This window comes from Cibotium barometz, chromosome 11, assembly GCF_041138505.1.
Source record: "Cibotium barometz isolate CiBa-2024 chromosome 11, ASM4113850v1, whole genome shotgun sequence".
NCBI classification, from domain to species: Eukaryota; Viridiplantae; Streptophyta; class Polypodiopsida; order Cyatheales; family Cibotiaceae; genus Cibotium; species Cibotium barometz.
The window spans coordinates 16,115,837-16,136,160 of record NC_141056.1 but is presented as its reverse complement, the minus strand read 5'-3'; the positions used below and the strand labels follow the sequence as shown (position 1 = coordinate 16,136,160).

Here is a 20,324-nt window from a genome sequence, read left to right as displayed (position 1 = left end):
AGTCAAAATGCTAGTAGAGGATTGAGTGCGAAGGCCAGAGTGTCACATGCAAAGAATGGAAGTAAACGCTTAATAACATCAGGTAAGAAGCTAGAAATGACGTATTGAAAAAACGTATTTTACAGTTGATCATCGTCATTTCCAACTGCACGAGGGGAGATTTAAAGCATTGGAACAGTTACAATAGTACACGATTGAGTAATACAGTTCAGTAAATATTGAGCTCTTTCATATACAAAAAGCTTGTATGCTGGCTGTATCAAGGGTATATGCAGCTTCAATACAAGAACTAGTAGACCATTGTGTCATACAATTAACATTATATACTGCATTAGTGAACCTAAGTGCAGCTAGACAGTTGTGTCATACAATTCAGTAAAGTGCTACATTAGTCATTAATACAAAAAACCCAAAAAAAAACAAAAAAAACAAAAAAAAAATCAACCAATTTGGATGTGGAATTTCAATTCATTCCAAATCGATTCTCTCGCTACAGCATATTGAAAACTTGTACACGAATCAACCTCAAACTAAGCACTCCAAAAGAAAACAAGTTCCTTTTTATTCAAGGGCAGGCAGGCAGGCAGGCAGGCAAGGAGCATAGGTATCGAACAGTTTTCAAACATAAATGCCCTTTCGCTAAGCAGACACAAATGTCCTTTAGCTAAGCTACTAACACCGTCATCTTCAAGTAAGAAAACATTGCCACAAGTTGGACAGAGATCCAACCCTTATTGAACTGCCTGTTTGATTTCCAATACGATTCTTTTGAAGAGATGTCCAGAAGGGAGCATATGAGTTACACATCAGCCCTTTCTCAACTAGAATTATCCATCTCTACATAAATTCTATCGTGTACTTCGCTGCCCATATTTGGAAGTCTCAGAAATTCAGGCTCGAAATAACAAGCAGTTGATTTACATACCTTTATGTCGCCCAGTATTAGTAAATAAAGATCATTGTCCAACCCCTCGTGCTTGCAACCTTTTCCTTTCGAGCTCCAGCTGAGTAATCAAGCAAAACTTCAAAACTAGTGAAAACCTCTCTCTCTCTCTCTCTCTCTCTCTCTCTCTCTCTCAACATGTGAAAACCATGACAAAGGCAAACGTCAAGAAGGGAAGGGCACCATCCAAGAAACTGTTGTGACTTTCTGAATAACAGAGTTGCCACACTCTCAAAGGAGGTTGTTAGTACAGTCACCGACAAGGTCAAAACCCAAGTGACATCAAAAGTTGGAACTCAAGGAACACAGGCAAAGAAAGGATTGTTCTCTTCAAACTGCATCAGAAGGGAGCTTCCCGAGGAGTGGAACCAGGGCACCTACCCAAAATATTGGAAAAAGTGTGCATGCCACGTCAACAAGAAAGGGATGCAAGCGACATATATTCAATATAATCCAAAACTCATAACAAACATGTAGTGATTGCTTTCAAGAGTAGAGAAAAGTTCAACAAACTAGAATGTTGAAAGGTACAAGGATCTGGATAACATAGGAACTCACACCCGCACAGCTTAAGCAAAAAGAGGCAGAATTAGAGAAGGTGATGGCAGCACGCAACAAAAAGGCAGGCAGTCCTCCATGAAAGTCATGCCCTCATACAAGAGTTTCATACCCCGAAGCTGACAGATTCCCGGCCTTCGACTGGGAAGCCTCCAGTCCATGGGACTCCTCTAGCTGAACTGTACACTTTCATTTTTCTTATTTCTTTGCTTGTTCACTTTCTAGGCCAATAGACACTAACTGATGTATCGGCTTCTGGACCCTCAGTCCCTAACTGATGTGTGTTGCCTGCATTTGTCCCATGGGTCATATTTTTGGCCTCTAGTGGATATTCTTCAATCATCAATGAGATGCCGAGATCTATGGCTGCTTTCCATTCTATTCTGGAGGAGGATGGTGTGACTGAATGACCACACATTGTCATCATGTAGCATCACATGGATACTTTCACTTCTGCAGCTAGGTTTGTATAGTTTTTTCCTTTCCATGATTCAGTAGCATGCCAGTTGATGACAACGCACGGCATCTCCACGGATGCGTGGCCACCTTTTGATGACATGGTCACCCCCATGCAACACCAAGGCAAGACCTAAACAAAGACATTAAAGGCAGCATTAACAATTGGTTGAGGTCAGTTGCAGCCCATGAGATCTGAGTGTTCTGGACACTCCAATGAGTGCTCCTAAGAGAGATATATTGGAAAAGTATTCCATTAGAGGTGGATTACTATTCAAGGATGGCAAGGTTTATGTGCCCAGTGATCTGGGTGATAGAATGTGCAGCGGAAGAAGGGAAAGTGGAAACACAAGAGGGAGAGAGAGAGAGAGAAAGATGGAGAGGAAACACAGGTGAGAACCTGCTCTCAATATCATCATCAAAAGGAATACATGTCCCGAGCAAGAGGGGAGAACCTCGTAAGTGAGGGACTGCAGCTAGACAAGCTAGTCAAGCAATGCAAGCAGTAAAATATGAGGGAGGCATGCTGGTTATATACCTCTACATGAAGGCAGCCGACTAGTGATAAATACCTCCACGACTGGGGAAAATCCCAAGACCATAAAATGGGGAATAAATATGGGTAAAATATGAGTGAGGGGTGACCATCCCCTCTGACTAACATGGTCAGTCCTAGAGGCTAAAATAGGACACCAAATAGGAAGCCAGCAAGTAGGAGATGATGTCTGACACCCCCTCTCAGCACCGGATGCTGAGCAAACTCCAAGAAGCCAGAGACGCCGTCCTCGATCAAAGATGAAAGACTGCAGAAACAGGTACCAAGAAAGCTCCACAAGCAATCTCCTCAGCAACTCAGCTACAAAAGCAACAGAACAAGCTGCCAGGTACACCGTTCCTCTGGAAGAAAACAACCATATAGGCTGCGACGTGCTGCTCCAAATAATGGTTCCAAACCCAAGTGTAAGAACACTCCCCGAAGTCGAATGTCGTGTATCTAGCTTGGAGAAGGTATGAAAAATCTCATAACCAACCATGATCAGATCCTGTAGATAATCAATCCTGGGAGAAGCAAATTGCTCCTCGCTGGAACCCTCAAAAGAAATAGAGTCAATCTGCTCCAACTCTGAACCAAGAGTAGCCAAATGCTGTATAAAAGCATCCTCTGAAACGGTCGGCATCGCAAGATGTAAAGACTCTGTAGAAAATATGGGGTCCATCTGCTCAAACTCCATAACATGAGTTGCCCCCAATGCTGTACGTAAGTACATGCCACTTAGGTGGGCATCGCAAGATGAAAGGACTCCACATTCCCCTCTGAAAAATGATATCGTCGGACTGGTACAAGCCCAACCTGATTCTGATCAAAATCCAAAAAACTCTGGAAGTACCACTGTGCCCCAGGCACGGTTAGCAACCACAGATCCAAAGCATCCCACCGGGTCCAAAAAACCATCCTCCAAAACAAGAAGCCATCAGAACTGGCAAGGGGAGGGGCATCCTCAGAAGCATCACAAAGAGAGGCAGAGATAGACTCCTCACAATGAGGAAGGGAAGCAGGAATATAACCTGCAGTGGCAACAAAGTCCTCAAAAGCATCACAGATAGCAGAAGACTGTTCCAGAAGTAGAACCAGATCCCAAGAATCAGCAACAGATAAAAGATCCATGTGAAAGGATCACACCGCAAAAAGGCAAAACACCCTCCTTGTTCTGCAAATACTGCAAAGAACACAAGCTCAGACAAAATAAACTCTGCTCAAGATCTCTGAAAAGATCACTGCTCTCCTCCAAATAACTGTAAACTCCTGTCAAAGAAGAATGTCTCCATAGATACAACACAGCTCCCGAAACTGATCCTCAAGTGAAGTAGCTAGAGAAGGGCCCCCTCTGAGTGTAGAAAACTCTTGTGGGAAGCAAAACGCAGCCAAAACACTGCTATCCAGCAAAAATAGCACTCCACCGCCAACAGAAGGCAAGGAACATGTAGAAACCGGGAAACTGTGTAGGCCAAGAACAAAACACACGTATAGATGCTTCAAAATCAGCAAAACGCTGACTGAAATCAGAAATTCAGAATCCTCCTCAAGTACCAAACTGCCTCCAAAGCCACAATCCAATCAAGAAACCCCCTATGCAAGTGAGTCACTGGAGAAGAAAACGCAGCCAAACAAGGGCTACAAACCTGAAAATTCAAGCCAACCAGTGTCCACACCTCCTATGAGGAAAACCGCTGAAGAGAAGGTACCTTCGGGTCCAATAGATGAAGCCCAGTTAAAGGTAGAGCTACCAACAAGATCGGTTCAGAAAAAACGCAGCAACCAAAGCTGCAAATCTGAAAACGCAGAGGTACAAGGGGCTGAATATGGAAACGCTGAAGAAATAGGTACACCCAAGCCTCAGATCAGCAAATCAGCATCAGAAACCTGTAGAAGAAAAAAACAGTAAACATGCTCCTGCTGGCCTGTACAAAACAGGTGACCAGCAATGACCTATGAGACCAAAAGTTACATCATGGTGGATCTGATACAATGTCTGGATAAAAAAACCCAGAAAATGAAAAATAAAGATGATACTACTGGCACCTAGAAAATGAAACTGGAACTGGAAGGTACACTATGGAGGTACCTCCATCTCATAATATGTGCCGCATCGGACACTGGCGGAACTCCTCAATATCCTCTGTGGTCAGCACCCTGACTGGGTGTCCCGCATGCCTCGCAAGAATAATCTGAATCTGCCGCTGCAACCTCCGTCTATGCTGGGATGCCCTCCTCCGTAGTCGTGGGCGTCTGGACCACCCAAGCTCAATCGCACGATCAATCAGTGTACCCCTGGTGTGGGCGGTATCCATGTCCTGCTGCTGCTGTGGTCCATCTGGCGCAGTGATGGCTGGACTAAAGAAGTCTGTAATGTGCCTCTGAGTCTGGCTCTCTGTGCGCCTAAGCAGGCTATCTCTATGTCTCCGCAGCTCAAGCAAGAACAATCCCAAACACCTCTGGTCCTGGTACCCCATGACTCTGGAAAGTGGTCCAAAACCCTCTCTGAATAAACAGTGGAAACGACCACGTATCTCATAGTATGCAATACAATGGCATATATAATGCAGCTCTGTCTCTGGCTCCCTATGGCATACTCGGCATATCCTGGCCTCGGCTGGTATACCTCTATATCAGCCAATCTCAATCTCAAGCTGGTGTGAGGATGTGCGAATCTGACCAATAGCACATCGTACTGCATGAGACAAGTGTACATCCATGTAACTGGGTCTGATCACAAAACCATCTGCTGTGAGCTGAAGAAAATGCTCTCTGTAGAAAGCCATCTTCGTGCCCAGCTCCTCAGTCGGCTGTATCCAAAAGGAATATCCCGAGCAAGAGGGAAGAACCTTGTAAGTGAGGGACTGCAACTAGACAAGCTAGTCAAGCAATGCAAGCAGTAAAATATGAGGGAGGCATGCCGGCTATATATACCTCTACATGAAGGCAGCCGACTAGTGATAAATACCTCCACGACTGGGGAAAATCCCAAGACCATAAAATGGGGAATAAATATGGGTAAAATATGAGTGAGGGGTGACCAGCCCCTCTGACTAACATGGTCAGCCCTAGAGGCTAAAATAGGACACCAAATAGGAAGTCAGCAAGTAGGAGATGATGTCTAACACTCGGCTCCAAGCTTTGATATTACATGAGTGCCATGACACACCTAGTGTGGGGCACTCAGGCATACGTAGAACCTTGGCCTTGGTTGGCCAGCATTTCCATCGACCATGCATGAAATCCTTTGTCAGAGAGGGATCACAAGTTGGCTCAGCTCTTTGTGGAGAAATTGTATCAGGTCTATGGAATGCCCGAGAAGATTGTAGTGACTACGATCCCAAATTCACAGCACAATTCTGGCAATCAGTGTTTTCCAAATTGGAAACATGCTTGAGCATGCCATCTTCGGATCATCCCGAGTCGGATGGTCAGAGGGAGAGAACGAACTAGACTATGGAGGATATGTTGAGGGTGTATGCTAAGTGCGTATGTCTCCAAGAGCGAGTCTGAGTGGGAAAGGTACCTTCCACATATTGAGTTTGCTTATAACAGTAGTAAGCGTGCGGCTACTAGTTTTAGTCCATTTATGCTTATGTAAAATTATTAACCAAAGTCACCCATTGTTGTAGGACTACAGGGAATCAAGTTGCAATCAGGAGGAGTGGATTTCTCACAAGATATGCAAGATATGTTGAAAGTTACAAGGGAAAGCGTAAAGAGTACTCAGGATCATTCTCAGTATTACGCGAACCGGCTATGGACTCCAAGAATTTTACATGAAGGCATGTGGGTGTATCTTAAAGTCCCAAAGGCCTCTAAGACGATGAGGACTGGCAAGCATTACAAGTTATCTTCTTCATGTTGTGGTCCTTACTAGAACACAAAGAAGATTAGTGATGTGGCTTACCCAGGAATCAAGATTCTTAACCCTGTGTTTCACATCATCCATTTGAAAGAACATCTAGGTGAAGGTGATGAGATTGAGCCAGTGAGGAGATCCCTATCTTGAGGACATGACTAGGTATATTCCAATGGAACCCGCGTTGGTTCTAGACCAACATACTAGACAGTCTTGGCATACCATCTATTCAGAGTAATTTATCAAATGGAAAGGACGGGCTGAGGTCGAGACCACATGGGAGTCAGTGCGTAGTCTTAAGAGTCGCTTCCCCGAATTCATGCTGAGGACATCTATAGAACATTTGCGCCTATATGCTAGGGTTTTCTAGAGATAGAAAGAAGAGTGCAGCAGAATCAGACATACAACACACACAAGAGAGTCCTAAACTACTGCTTTGTATTATGTACAAGAGAAAGGAATACAACTTAAGTTCAAGTACGAGATGTGGCTCAAAATGAAGACGTCAAATCATAGCCTTGTGACCTACTATTCACTCCCAGCTAGCACTTCGCCGACAGAGCAGATGAATATGATGATTTGGCTACCCATGTATATATATGCACCAATGCTCCTAGTTGGCCAATGGTACTGCTATCGGCCACTTGTACCTGACCACCATGTCATCGCTGCCACGTGGCAATGCCACTTGTTCGACTCTGCCTGTCGATTGCTATCTTATGTCTAGTTGTGCCCTGCATACTCGTAGGTGTGTCACATTCTCCCCTACTTGCATTGCAGCTTTGGCCACACATGTGGCACAGCATAGATCGGCATGCCGAAGCCCTCTATGGGGTAGATTGGCATGGATCTATGGGAGTCACACTTTAGCCCCCCAGCTCGGAGGTGGTTCAAAGCATAGAACCCACAGTTGGGAGGTGAGCTAGCTCACACCCCTTTTAGGGGGTTTGTAGTAATTACTTGTGTTTCGTGTTTAGGAGATCCGTGGGCTTGTAACACTCCGCCTGTTCACCTATGTCCGCCAACAGTCGTCGCCTTTCCACCTGCGCCTCACTAACCTAAGGTTGCCCATTGCTGCAACCTACTATGAACGCGCCGTGGTGCCCCATCTCTAGGCTCGCTGCCATTGCTAGTCTTGGCCTCTCCTACTCTGCCCGATCGTCAACAATGCTACAAAGCAACTCACCACCACTGCCAGTGCTGCCCTAATCCGTCCTTTGAGCAACTGTCTATTGCCCACTAGCAGGGATGTGCAACCTCAATAGCCAACAACAACGTGCCTAGCCTCCTCACTGGCCGGAGCCACCTATGGGCTGCCCGACTAACCTGCACAACCTCTATTGCACGGTCCTTCAAGATGGATTGGGCCACTTCATCAATCGCCTATCTATAAAAAACAATGACGTATAGGCTATGGTGGATCGTAGTGAAATATGGCTATGGCAGAGAGAGAGAGAGAGAGAGAGAGAGAGAGAGAGAGAGAGAGTGACAAAATGATTCAAATGCTTTCATAATTATCATTGAGAAGAGTGCCTTTAAATAGGCTCTATACATGCTGTTATCGCATAACATTTGTGATTAGGTGTGAGTAGGTGGCTCCATGATTCCCTCCACCTTTTTCCCTACGTCATCTCCTTCATTCTAGTAGAGGTAGATGCCCCTTTGGCTTTTGCCTTGTGGCTTTCTGGATTTTATCCACTCTCTTTTACAAGAGTGTATACACATGCCTTTATGCTTTTGTACTTGGATAAGGCTTGTTCTCCGACACTATCTCGTCGTTATTGTCAGCTTCCCAACATGGCAGACAAAGATGCAGCTCATCCTTATGAAGAATGGACTATGGAACATTGTAAAAGGAGTTGACAAAAAGCCTGAAGCCGAGGAGAGTCTAGAAAAAGTTCGTCGCTGGAAAGATCGCAATAATCGTGCAACTGCTCTTATTAGCCTCAATCTTGTTGACAAGAAATCAGCCAATGAGGTATGGATAAAAATGAAAAATCTATTTCGGAATAAGATTGTTGTCACCATTTGGTCCATCTCCATTTCTGGAGCCACTTCTATGGAACTGTCACTCCATAGAGTGGCCAGATTTGTGCCATGTTCACATGGAGCCACGCGAGTGTCCCATGTGAAAGGGCCAGTCTTTTGGTGTCACATGGACGGGAGCCAGATTAGTGTCACCCATGTATAACCAATACTGCATCACATGGACGAGAACCAATTTGTGCCACCCGTGTGTGACTTACTTCGTGCTGTATGGACGGGAGCCTGTTGGTACCACCCGTGTATGGCCAAGATGGCGTCTTACCTATGGGATTGTCACTCCATAGGAAGACCACGACATTTTTTTATATTTTTGTCGCGACAGTTTTGTGCCCAACAAGAACTTTTTGTACGAGTTTCATGAAAGGGAGATTTCGTCTATTACATGTGCACATGCATTTATGACTGCATGCATAAACTTGTTTTTGCATGACTTATTTGCGTGTGTTTGCCTGTTATGCCGTGCCGGTATATTGGACGGGGACACCCCCAGTGTACCGTGGAGTGTTGTTTGCTGACTCGTTAGTGTGGCGTATGAACAGGTGGTAAATATTATCATTTTCTCCTTTTTAAAATGTAAAATTTATAAGTTATGGCCAACTTTATTATTTATAAGCCAATGTGTTCACACACATTTATAACCTTTAATATATTGTAACTCTTTAAATAACCTTTAATATGATTGTGTAACCCTTAAAAACCTTTGGATAACTTTTGCATGAGATAACTTAGTAATTTTCCCACGTGGGAGGAGATTGGTTGCATTCTCTCATCGCCTGCTTCTCCATGGGCGGATTTTTGCATTCTCTCCATCATCTGCTTCTCCATGGACTGATTTCTGCATTTTTCTCCATCGCCTGGCCCTGAATTGGTTGCTGCTGAATTCATACGTGTGAATCTGACTGTACCTGCACTACCCCTTCACACGTGTGCTGAATCTACTGGACTATATCTGTTGCTGAATTCACACGTGTGCTGAATCTGATTGTACCTGCTGAATAGTACTTGCTCTACCCTATATCTGCTGAATAGTACCTGTTATACCAACTGTACCTGCTGAATTATACATGTTGTACTTGCCTTGTACCTGAATTGTACCTATAGTACCTGAATTGTACCAACTGTACCACAGTGTACCTGTTGTACCAGAGTGTACTAGGTGCCCTCATGTTTCTAATTTGTGTAAATCTAAAATTTGTTAAATTAAATTCAAAAAATTCTTTAAGTTTTGTGCAGAGCAGGAACAAAATATGTTTATGCTGACCATGCTCAGAGCATGGACTAGGTGCTACGACATCCCTACTCACGTCATCAGCATCCCAAAGTAAATACAGTTTGCATATATAAAAATTTGTCCCAACCATGAGGACACAATTTTTATACAGAGACCAACGAGCTGAGTTTCTATCACTTCTCCGGAGGTGAAGGGCAAACTCACCCATGATGAAGGCTAGCACTTACAACTAGACTAGCAAAAACAAATCACTTCCCTATTAAAGCAATGATTAAGTAAGACTAGAAGCAATGATAAATTATAACTAAGAGCTAAAATGATCTAAACAAAAAATGGGCTTTTACGTTGCCTATTTTTGTTAAACTTATTACTTATAATCTTAAACATTCCAAAAACTGAAATCTCAAAGATATGAGGCATTCTTATGATATTTAAGTTGGAATACTCAGGTTGTAAAAGTTTATCATGTATATCTACATCTAAACCAACACAAGATTGAGAATTCTTAAGGCCCAAAAAAAAACAATGGTTACTATTTGCAGTATAGTTAAGTTCTCAAAACTCTTTGGGATAAATTCCTCCACCTAGAGAGGTAGGGTTTAAATACATAAAGTCTTGGAAATCAGGAATATTGGGAATAAAGAGATTATCAACAAAATGTCTAACTTGACAAAAATTGTGGAGAAAGCCAAGATACGTATCAACGGAAACTAGGCGTTCCATAAATTCAAATTCATATGTAAAAAGACAAAAGTTGGCAAGAAAAATGGCACAATTAGTATCCATAGGAATACCAACGGTTTGTTTAAATAAGAAATCACCTAAGGTTATCTATGAGAAAATCTAACCAAGACATAATATCATCTTGGTCTACAATCTTAGTGTATCTTTTTTTATTCTTGGCTATGTCTTGGTTTTTGTTTTTCAACCAACAAAAATCAAAATGAAGAGCTGATTTTTCTATCAACAAAGCTTTGTATCTATTATGCTCTTTCCTCCCTCAACTAAAGTATCTTGATCTTGAGAGAATCAAGTACATAGTGTCATGGGCATTTCTCACCAGATTTCCATACCAATGCATATGAATACAGTATTGCAAACAATGTGTTGTCGATGTAGACTTACAACTCACACTACCCTCTCAAGTGCCCATGTTCCCTACCATCTACTCTCTATTGTTCCACCAACACATGGTAGCAACAATTTCGCAACAATGGAAGTGCTTGGAGTGTTGAAATCTTCATTTTGTCGCAATCCTTCAAGACAAAAGTCTTCAAGAGGATGAAGGGAACCCTGGGAAAGCTTCCCCTATGGTTCAACTTGAGAAAGGAAAACTAAAATTAGGAATTTCAGTAAAAATACCAAAAATTACAACAATCATAAAAGTTGTTTTGCTGAATTTCACTCATTGGGAGTGTGTAGGAGAATGTACAGCACTTGGAAACACTCTTGGAAGCTTGGAAAACACCCTAGCAAGCTTGGATATGGAGTTGGGAAGGAGAAAAGCGCAAAAAATACAGCCAAAGAGGCTCCATGAAGGAGGCGCCTACTTCTAGAGAGAGAGGGAAGAGTGAGGTGGTGAGTTGTCCACTCTAGGTGTCAGGTAGGTGCTTTGTGGTGCAAGCTAGAACGGACACATGACTAGTTACTCCCTTTGTACAAAGGGAATAAGGTCTGGGCGGTGGGCATTGGGTTTTATAAAAATCCGGGACATCAGTGTGTGAACACATGCTTGGTCATAATTTATAAGTGAGTTTTGGTCGCCCAAAACTTAATGAAGTGTATACACACTCAGTTATAAATTAGTGTTAATTCCCAAGGCTAGGTTTATGACCATTACTTACCACCTGTCACATGCCACATAACCATGTCAGCATTCAGTTTCACACGCACAGTTCACAGGCGGGCGTCTCCTTACCCGGAACTACACATTGGTCAAGCAAGCATGAAAACAGCATGCAAGCACATAAAGCATGCAATTTCAATTGCAAGCACATAAAGATGCTATGCAATGCAACATTGGTATGGACAGTCCCCGTTCATGAGACTATACCAAAATAGACGTGCTCCAGGCAAGTATACGAGGTACCAAACCCAATGGCACACCAATCCACCAAGCATTTCAAGGCATGTACACAGAGGCGCAAGTCCCAACGGAAAGCCAATTCCACAGTATCACATGAGTGGCATCAATCCCCAGCATATACAACTCCCATGGACACCAGGCCAATGTACATACATGATGAGAAAACACGGGTGGAGCGGCTTCTAAATAGTTGTCCGCAACCGAAAAGCATTCAAATATGTCTGAAGCAAATGCGAGCAATCTCTAAAGAACTCTTCATGTACCCATTTAGCATCAATGGGAGGATAGTTCTTAAACTTCACAAGGTAACGCCTAACAACTTTGCCTACAGCAAGCTTGCGTTCCTTGTGATACACAATTTGCTCTGGCTGCAAGATCTCCTCAAGCTCATCCACTTCTGGTGGATCCTCAATGACCATTTCACTGGGCTCCGGCCCTACATACTTGCGAAGGAGACTCACATGTAAAGCATTGTGTATGTGCCAAGGACTAGGCAATGCCAATCTGAAAGCCACTTCATTGATCTTCTCGATCACTCGAAAAGGCCCGTAGTACCTGGTTGCAAGCTTAGGATATGCACTCTCTTTGTCAGGCCTCTTTGCAAGTAATGCTTTCTCAAATTTCAACGACACCCAATCATTCTCTTTAACATCCAATTGCCTTCTATGCTTGTCAACAACCTTTTATGCTTGTCTTGTGACCTTGCAATGGCTGTCCGCACTTGAGCAAAAGCAATATCCAAGTCTCTTACATACTCATCAGCTGCAAATATCTCATCCTTTTTGCAAAGGATGGGTAGCAAAACCACCTTACCCTAAGAAATCTCAAACAGAACCTTTCCCGTAGACGCATGCACAGTGTTATTGTATGCAATTCCACAAGTGGTAAGTACTTCTCCCAAGAAGACTTCTGATCCGCCATATAACATTTCAAAAGATCCAACACGGTTGAATTTGCAGCCTCACTTTGCCCATCCGTTTGAGAGTGATAAGCTGATGAGAAGTCCAATTTGGTGCCCATGTTATCAAATAAGGCCCGCCAAAAGAGCCTTGTAGTCCTGGGGTCTCTCAATTTTTACATAAAGTTTCTCCACTTCTACTTTTTTTCGAACATGTAGATTTTATAAATATAAAATTATGCAGTCCGCAAGTTACCCCCACAATGGACTTCGGCATTCCATAATGCTTGAACACTTGTGCAAGATCTATTTTAACCATATGCTCAGCTTTGATGGTCTTTTTGAACGGCAAGAAGTGAGCTTGCTTGCTAAACCTATCCACAATTGTCCAAATAGCATCATTACCATGTTGGATCCGTGGCAAGTCCATAATGAAATCCATTGTAATACTTTCCCATGGCTGCATGGGAACATGCAATGGCTGAAGTAAACCTGGTGTCTTTTGCCTATCAAATTTCACCTTTTGACAGGTAATACATGCACGTACATATGCCTCTATGTCCTTCCGCATACTTGGCTAAAAGAAATACCGCTCAATCATGTGCGCAATAGGCATTATGCCTCTATAACCAGCATATGGAGGAGCATGGCACTCGTCCAAATCCTTTTGCCTCATGTCAGACACCACACATAGGCAATTATCTTTCATAAGATAATCCTCTTTGATCACATAAGAGGCATGTGCATGACCAGCCATCAAATCAGCCCAAATAGTGACAAAATAAGCATCCGTATGATACAAATCACGCATGACAGATAAGTCTCCATGAGAGGCAACTGAGATAGCTGCTACATATGGTTTTCGTGACAATGCATCTGCCACTACATTCTTCTTTCCTGGGGTGTGTACGATCTGAAAATGAAACATAGAGAGGAAATTGGCCATCCTCATATGCTTCTCTAACAATTTAGTTTGGGTAAGAAAATACCTCAAACTCTGGTGATCTGTCTTCACAGTGAAATCAACCCCAAGAAGGTAATGTTTCCATATGGTAACTTAATGAATTACAGCCAAGAGCTCTTTCTCATAAATGCCAAGAGAGAGCTCTACATCATGCAATCTACGGCTCTCATTAGCCACGGCATGTCCCTCTTGATTTAGGACAGCTCCAATGCAATTTCCAGATACATCACATTCCACACTAAAAGACTTTTGGAAATTCGGAATGATCAACATTGAACCATGAGTAGTTGCATCTTTCAATTTGAGTAATGCATCCCTCTCTACATTAGTCCATTTGAATGTGGCCTTCTTCTTTGTCAAATCATGCAAAGGAGAAGCAATCCATACAAATTGCTGAATTAACATGCAGTAATAAGAGCATAATCCAAGAAAACTACAGATCTCATGCACCGAACTCAATTCGGGCCAATTCTGAATTGCATCAATCTTTGGAGGATCCATCCACACTCCATCTTTGGACACAATATGCCCAGGATAATGTATCTCTAACAAGAAGAACTCACTCTTCTTTGCATTTATGAAGAGTTTATGCTTACAGTGTTCTTCAAAAACAATCACCAAATGAGCTCTATGCTCCTCTTCAGTCTTCGAAAAGACTAGGATGTCATCAGAGAAGACACCTGTAAATTTCTTGTACCCACAAAATATGTGATCCATCATTCTATTGAATGTAGCCGGAGCATTCATAAGACCAAAAGGCATAACAAGATACTCATAAAGCCCAAATGTTGTTGTCACCAGCCTGGACATTTCCAGGTCTGAAAGGGGTCTGGTGGACTCCAGGATGTTTAAATATTTGGAAAGTACAAGCTTTGGGAATGGGGGATTATCCTAGAATACAAAGGACCACACTCCTAAAATTTAGGAGAGTTGCTATTTTTGGCCCGACTCCGATGGAAATTCTGTTCGCGTCATTACATCTGGAATTGAGGAGATACCAAAAGTTGGCAAAGTGCCTATGACAGAATGTCTACCAATTGGGATATTTTTAGAGATAAAGTTTATGGAAGGACCCATCTCTTAGATTGGGACATGTGGCAAGAAAGTGGACCAAAGTGAGACAAGTGGCCTGACACTTGTTAGAAAGTGGATCAAAGTGAGACACATGGCCTCACACTTGTCACTTCAGCTATTGTGTGGCTCTCCACTTGTCATTGTAGCCTTCTCTTGCCATTTTAGCTCATGGGAGGTCCAAATCTATAAATAGGAGCCCTCTCTCTTCATTAATGGAGGCTCTCTTGCTGCACACTAGCCTCTAACACCGTTAGGGGCTGCCCTAATGATGGCTACTCTCTTTCTCTCTCTCTTGAAGGCTGCCCATGAAGAATACCGGCTGTTGGGGACTGTTTTGGAGGCTTCCATCGCGAAGAAATACTGAAGGCAAGGGTATTTAATCATTTATTATGATTTCTAGTCATTGTACTTATTGTACCAGCATTTGTACTTGCTGTACCAACCCTTGTACTGGCTGTACTAGCTTCTGTACTTACTGTACCTTCTACACCAACCACTGTACCGACTGTACCAACCATTATACCTACTGTACCGGCTGAATGGAGAGTTGTACTTGCTGTACCCTTTCTATTGCATGAAGACCCGTGGTTTTTGGGGAAGAATCAGTACCCACACGGAGGTATATGGATTATATTGTTGGCTCGGCATTTCTACAGCCTATGTTCCGGCTTGATTGCCTCGTGTTGGGCTGTGTTATGGCATTTGTATATGGATAATCCGGCATCTCCCGTGGGGAGAGTAAGGCCCTCAAAGCTTGTACATGATATTATTCTCCTTGGGTAATAAAATACTCCAAGGGGGGGGGGGGGGTGTCGGCCCATTCCGGCCTCTATGCGGTGTCACATATGCAAGCTCCATTTTCAGCATTTGTGGATGTTTTGTCCAGCTTTTATGTTTTATGCAAAATGATGACGGATATGTGTTAAGACTGTGGCCATGTTTAAGTGTTTTAATATGCATTGATGGTATCAACAAGTGTGTCAAAGGCCCTAGTCCCCTGGACACCACACCCGCCGCGAGTTTCAATTGTCCTAAAAGCAGTTTTGTGTACATCCTCAGACACTACACGCACTTGATGATACCCACTCTTGAGATCAATTCGGCTAAAGCATGCCGATCCATCCAACTTGTCGTGGATGTCGTCTATGCGTGGAATCGAAAACGGATTTTTGATGGTGAGCTTATTCAAAGCTCTGTAATCCACACATACGAAAGCATCCATCCTTCTTTTGAACCAAGAGAATGGGCGAACAATATAGGAAAGAGCTTAGCTGAACCAAACCCTTCTCAAGAAGCTCATTTACCTACTTCATGATCTCTTTTTGTGATGCACTTACACGATAGGCTGGCCTATTAGGTGGTGAGCTACTTGGCACAAGATCAATGTGATGATCTTTCGGTCGTATAGGTGGCAACTCATTTGGTAACTCATCAGCAAAACAATCATTATACTCTTGCAAGAATTTCAACCTATCATTACTAAGCATGCTGGCCCCTCAACATGCATTGGTGCATTTTCACCCATAGCTTCTCCCTCACGAGCACACTCGAAGGCATTTTAGGAGCAAAAGGTGATGCATTAGACATAGATACATGTGCCCTGTAAGCATGAGGCATGGCTGGCCCCTCAACATGCATTGATGCATTTTCACCCATAGCTTCTCCCTCACGAGCACACTCGAAGGCATGAGTGGCATGAGAGAGACACGGAATACCTACACCAACTGAAAATTGCAGCCCATGTTACATGTGTTATGCATGCACATTTTCAACCAGCAATGGCATTTGACATACATTTTGACCACTACCATAAACATTGCATCCTTCACGGGCTCCATAAGGTACTCCTGCATGGCGTGAAGTCGTCGATGGTTCCTCTCCCATAGCATGGAGATTCATCCTCTTGGACATAAGTTCTTGTTCGGGCACTTGTAGGGATTCCAAGACATATGGGATGGTTTCCTTTTCTGCATAGGCATCCTCGGTACGAGCCAAGTATGCACGTGCTACATCCCTCAGTTGCATGTGCAACTCTTGAGCAATCATTGCCATTGCATGATCCATATAAGATTCAGCTTTCTTGGCTTTCAAACGATCATGTATCAATGGATCCTCGTAGGCGGTAGAGCTTCAATTCTTGTTGTTGTGCATAGAGAAGAGCCTGCATACAAGTAAGTTCAGCCCTTAAGACTATGGACTCTTCTTCCTGCATTTTCTCTTTGCCACAGGACAACTGTCCCACATGTTCATGTTCCCTAATGTGCACCACATGAGTTTGCTCATCTTGTAAAGCAATGGAGGCATGTATTTCATTGTCTCCGCCTCTTGTGTTAGGATCTCCAACATTCACTGTATGGCTGTCCATAGTGTTCTAAGTGTAGAGATAGCTAGTGTTCACGGTGATCGTCTTTCACGATAGAAGTGAAAGAGAACCATATGCTCTGATACCATAATCAATACGCTTAAATACACCAAGATTTGATAGACAACATGCTCAATACAAGAAGTAATTTGTTGAATTGATAAGAGATATATATATACCGTCATAAGCCCAGATGAATCTGAATTTACGAATAATTTTAAAAGAAACAAGAGAATCACAAACAAAATTTAAAAAATATAAAATAAAATAAAATGAGCCGGAACAGCCAACCCCTCCCTCATTGACAAGAGACGCACAATGAGCCGGAATGGCCGGCCCCTCTCTCAAATAAAGTATATTGATCTTGGGAGAATCAAGTACATAGTGTCATGGGCATTTCTGACCATATTTCCATACCAATGTATATGAATATAGTATTGCAAAAAATGTGGCTGTTGGTGTACACTTGCAACTCACACTACCCTCTCAAGTGCCCATGTTCCCTACCATCTGCACTCTATTGTTCCACCAACACATGGTAGCAACATTCTGCAAGAGAGCACATAGGACAAGAGAACACTACACAAGGTATGTGATCTTGGAGTCTGGTTCCTCCCTGCTTCCATATTTAAGCATAAAAGCTTACCGATTGCAACAAGTAGAGTCAATGATAGCAAAAGTCTTCGCAATGGAAGTGCTTGGAGTGTTGAAATCTTCGTTTTGTCGCAATCCTTCGCGACAAAAGTCTTCAAGAGGATAAAGGGAACCCTCGAAAAGCTTCCCCTATGGTTCAACTTGAGAAAGGAAGACTGAAATTCGGATTTTTAGCAAAAAGACCAAAAATTACAATAATAATGAGAGCTATTTTGCTGAATTTCAGTCATTGTTGTGAGTTATAGGAGAATGTACAGCACTTGGAAACACTCTTGGAAGCTTGGAAAACACCCTAGCAAGCTTGGATATGGAGTTGGGAAGGAGAAAAGTGCAACAAATGCAACCAAAGAGGCCCCATGAAGGAGGCACCTACTTCTAGAGTGAGAGAGAGAAGAGTGAGGTGGTGAGTTGTCCACTCTAAGTGTCAAGTAGGTGCTTTGTGGTGCAAGCTAGAATGGACACATGGCAAGTTACTCCCTTTGTACAAAGGGGATAAGGTTTGGGCGGTGGCCATTGGGTCTTGTCCACCTCGGGACATCAGTGTGTGTGAACACAGGCTTGGTCATAAATTATAAGTGAGTTTTGGTCGCCGAAACTTAATGAAGTGTGTACACATTCACTTATAAATTAGTGCTAATTCCTAAGGCTAGGTTTATGACCAATACTTATCAGCCGTCACATGCCACATAACCATGTCAACAGACAGTTTCACACGCACGGTTCATGGGCAGCGTCCCCTTTAATCGGAACTACACATTGGTCAAGCAAGCAAGAAAACAACATGCAATTTCAATTGCAAGCAAGCACATAAAGATGCTATGCAACATTGGTATGGACAATCCCCGTTCATGAGACTATACCAAAATAGACGTGCTCCAGGCAAGTACACGAGGTACCAAACCCAATGGAACACCAATCCACCAGGCATTTCCGGACATGTACACAGAGGCACAAGTTCCAACGGAAAGCCAATTCCACAGTATCACATGAGTGGTATCAATCCCCAGCATATATAACTGCCATGGACATCAGTCCAATGTACATACATGATGAGAAAGCACGGGTGGACCAATTGGGTGGCCAAATAGTGACAGTACGGTCCATAGTACCTAGGAGATAATTTCATAACCTTCCAAACATTTGAGAACTCTTGAATATACTAGCATTCCCTCAACTCCATGGACAACATATTTATATATATTGCCAACTCCATCCACAAACTCTTGTCCACCTGGCCGACCAATGTCCTCACCAACGTGAAGGTCGTATATGCATAAATCTGAGTGCTAATCTAATGTTTATCTACTAGGGATTAGCCTTGGATTAGCATATCCATGTGCATGCACATGACATCCCCTTCTTCTAAACTTGATGATGGGATACCAACCTTTGACCTTGGACAAGTTTGTCATCATCCTCTTATCTCCACATATGGTCTCCTTTGCCTTATGTCTCTGAATCCACTCCAGATCTGATGTAGAGATCTATGGATCTATTCCACTTTGTCCCCTTGCCCTGAACACAAACATGAATCCTTCTTCTTGAAACTAATCCAAGCACCCTTGGCTCCATCCCCTTGGATGATCGTCATCCCTTGGAGCTGCTCCATAAAAGCTTTCCTGGGCAACCCCAACTAGCTACCAACTCTCATGAAACCCTCCCATTGGATTTTTCTTGACACCCACCAGCTTGTGGGGGTCTTGGCACATACCAAATTACTCTCCTTAGACCTGTGCAGTTCTTCTGGGACACCAATAGCACTTAACATAGATGAGCCTGATGCTCAAATACCAATGTCACATGCGGAAGCTCTGATAGTCATCTTTCACCCCTAAGCACTGCATAGGAACTCTTGATGCAAGAACAATAAACATAGATAGATAGATAGATAAATAGATATATATATATATATATATATATATATATATATATATATATATATAGAGAGAGAGAGAGAGAGAGAGAGAGAGAGAGATGGTTGTGTATTCAGTATATTCATATTATACAAAAAGGTACAATGCTCTGTGGCCTTTGGCCTTCCAAAAGGATAAACAAAAGCCTATCTATGACCTAACTCCAAGTGGGAGAGAGATACCCTACAATGACCAATGCTATGCCTTTTATAGGCTCTTGTAACGCTTAATCAAATGGCTGACCTGCTGTTGACTAGCTTGATGGACAACAATATTTATATATGCTGCTGACTCCATTTGGAGGGTCTTGTCCACCTAGCCAACTGATGTCCTTGCCAATGTGGAGGTCGTATGCATAAATCTGAGCCCTATTCTAATGTTTATCTCCTACAAATCAAGGATTAGCCTTTGATTATTAGCATGGACTGATTTGATGGCTGGTCACTCACATGCCTCTTATGTTATCAACGAGGGTTATCTTATGAAGGATAATTACCTATGTGTGGTGAAGGATTTGCGTCCAAAGGTTATGGAGGAATGTCACGCTCCACCTTATGTTGGTCATAGAGGTATCATGCCCACTACACGCATGATTGAAAGATATTTCTTTTGGCCAAGCATGCGTAAAGACATTAAGGCTTATGTACGTGCATGTATTACTTGCCAAAAGATGAAATTTGACAGGCAAAAACCTCCAGGTTTGCTTCAGCCATTGCCTATTCCCTCGCAACCTTGGGAAAGT

The 20,324-nt window shown here is 42.9% G+C and overlaps 1 protein-coding gene across 1 annotated transcript in view; it reads right to left on the bottom strand.

Moving 5' to 3' along the window:
- Positions 1-546: 546 nt before the first annotated feature.
- LOC147633824 (uncharacterized) overlaps positions 547-20,324 on the bottom strand; it is a 68,224-nt gene continuing 48,446 nt past the window's right edge. Inside the window, exon 5 of the mRNA XM_086804880.1 lies at positions 547-1,004. Within this exon, the coding sequence (XP_086661006.1) occupies positions 957-1,004 (48 nt within the window). The 3' untranslated portion in view covers positions 547-956. The remainder of the gene's footprint in view (positions 1,005-20,324) is intronic.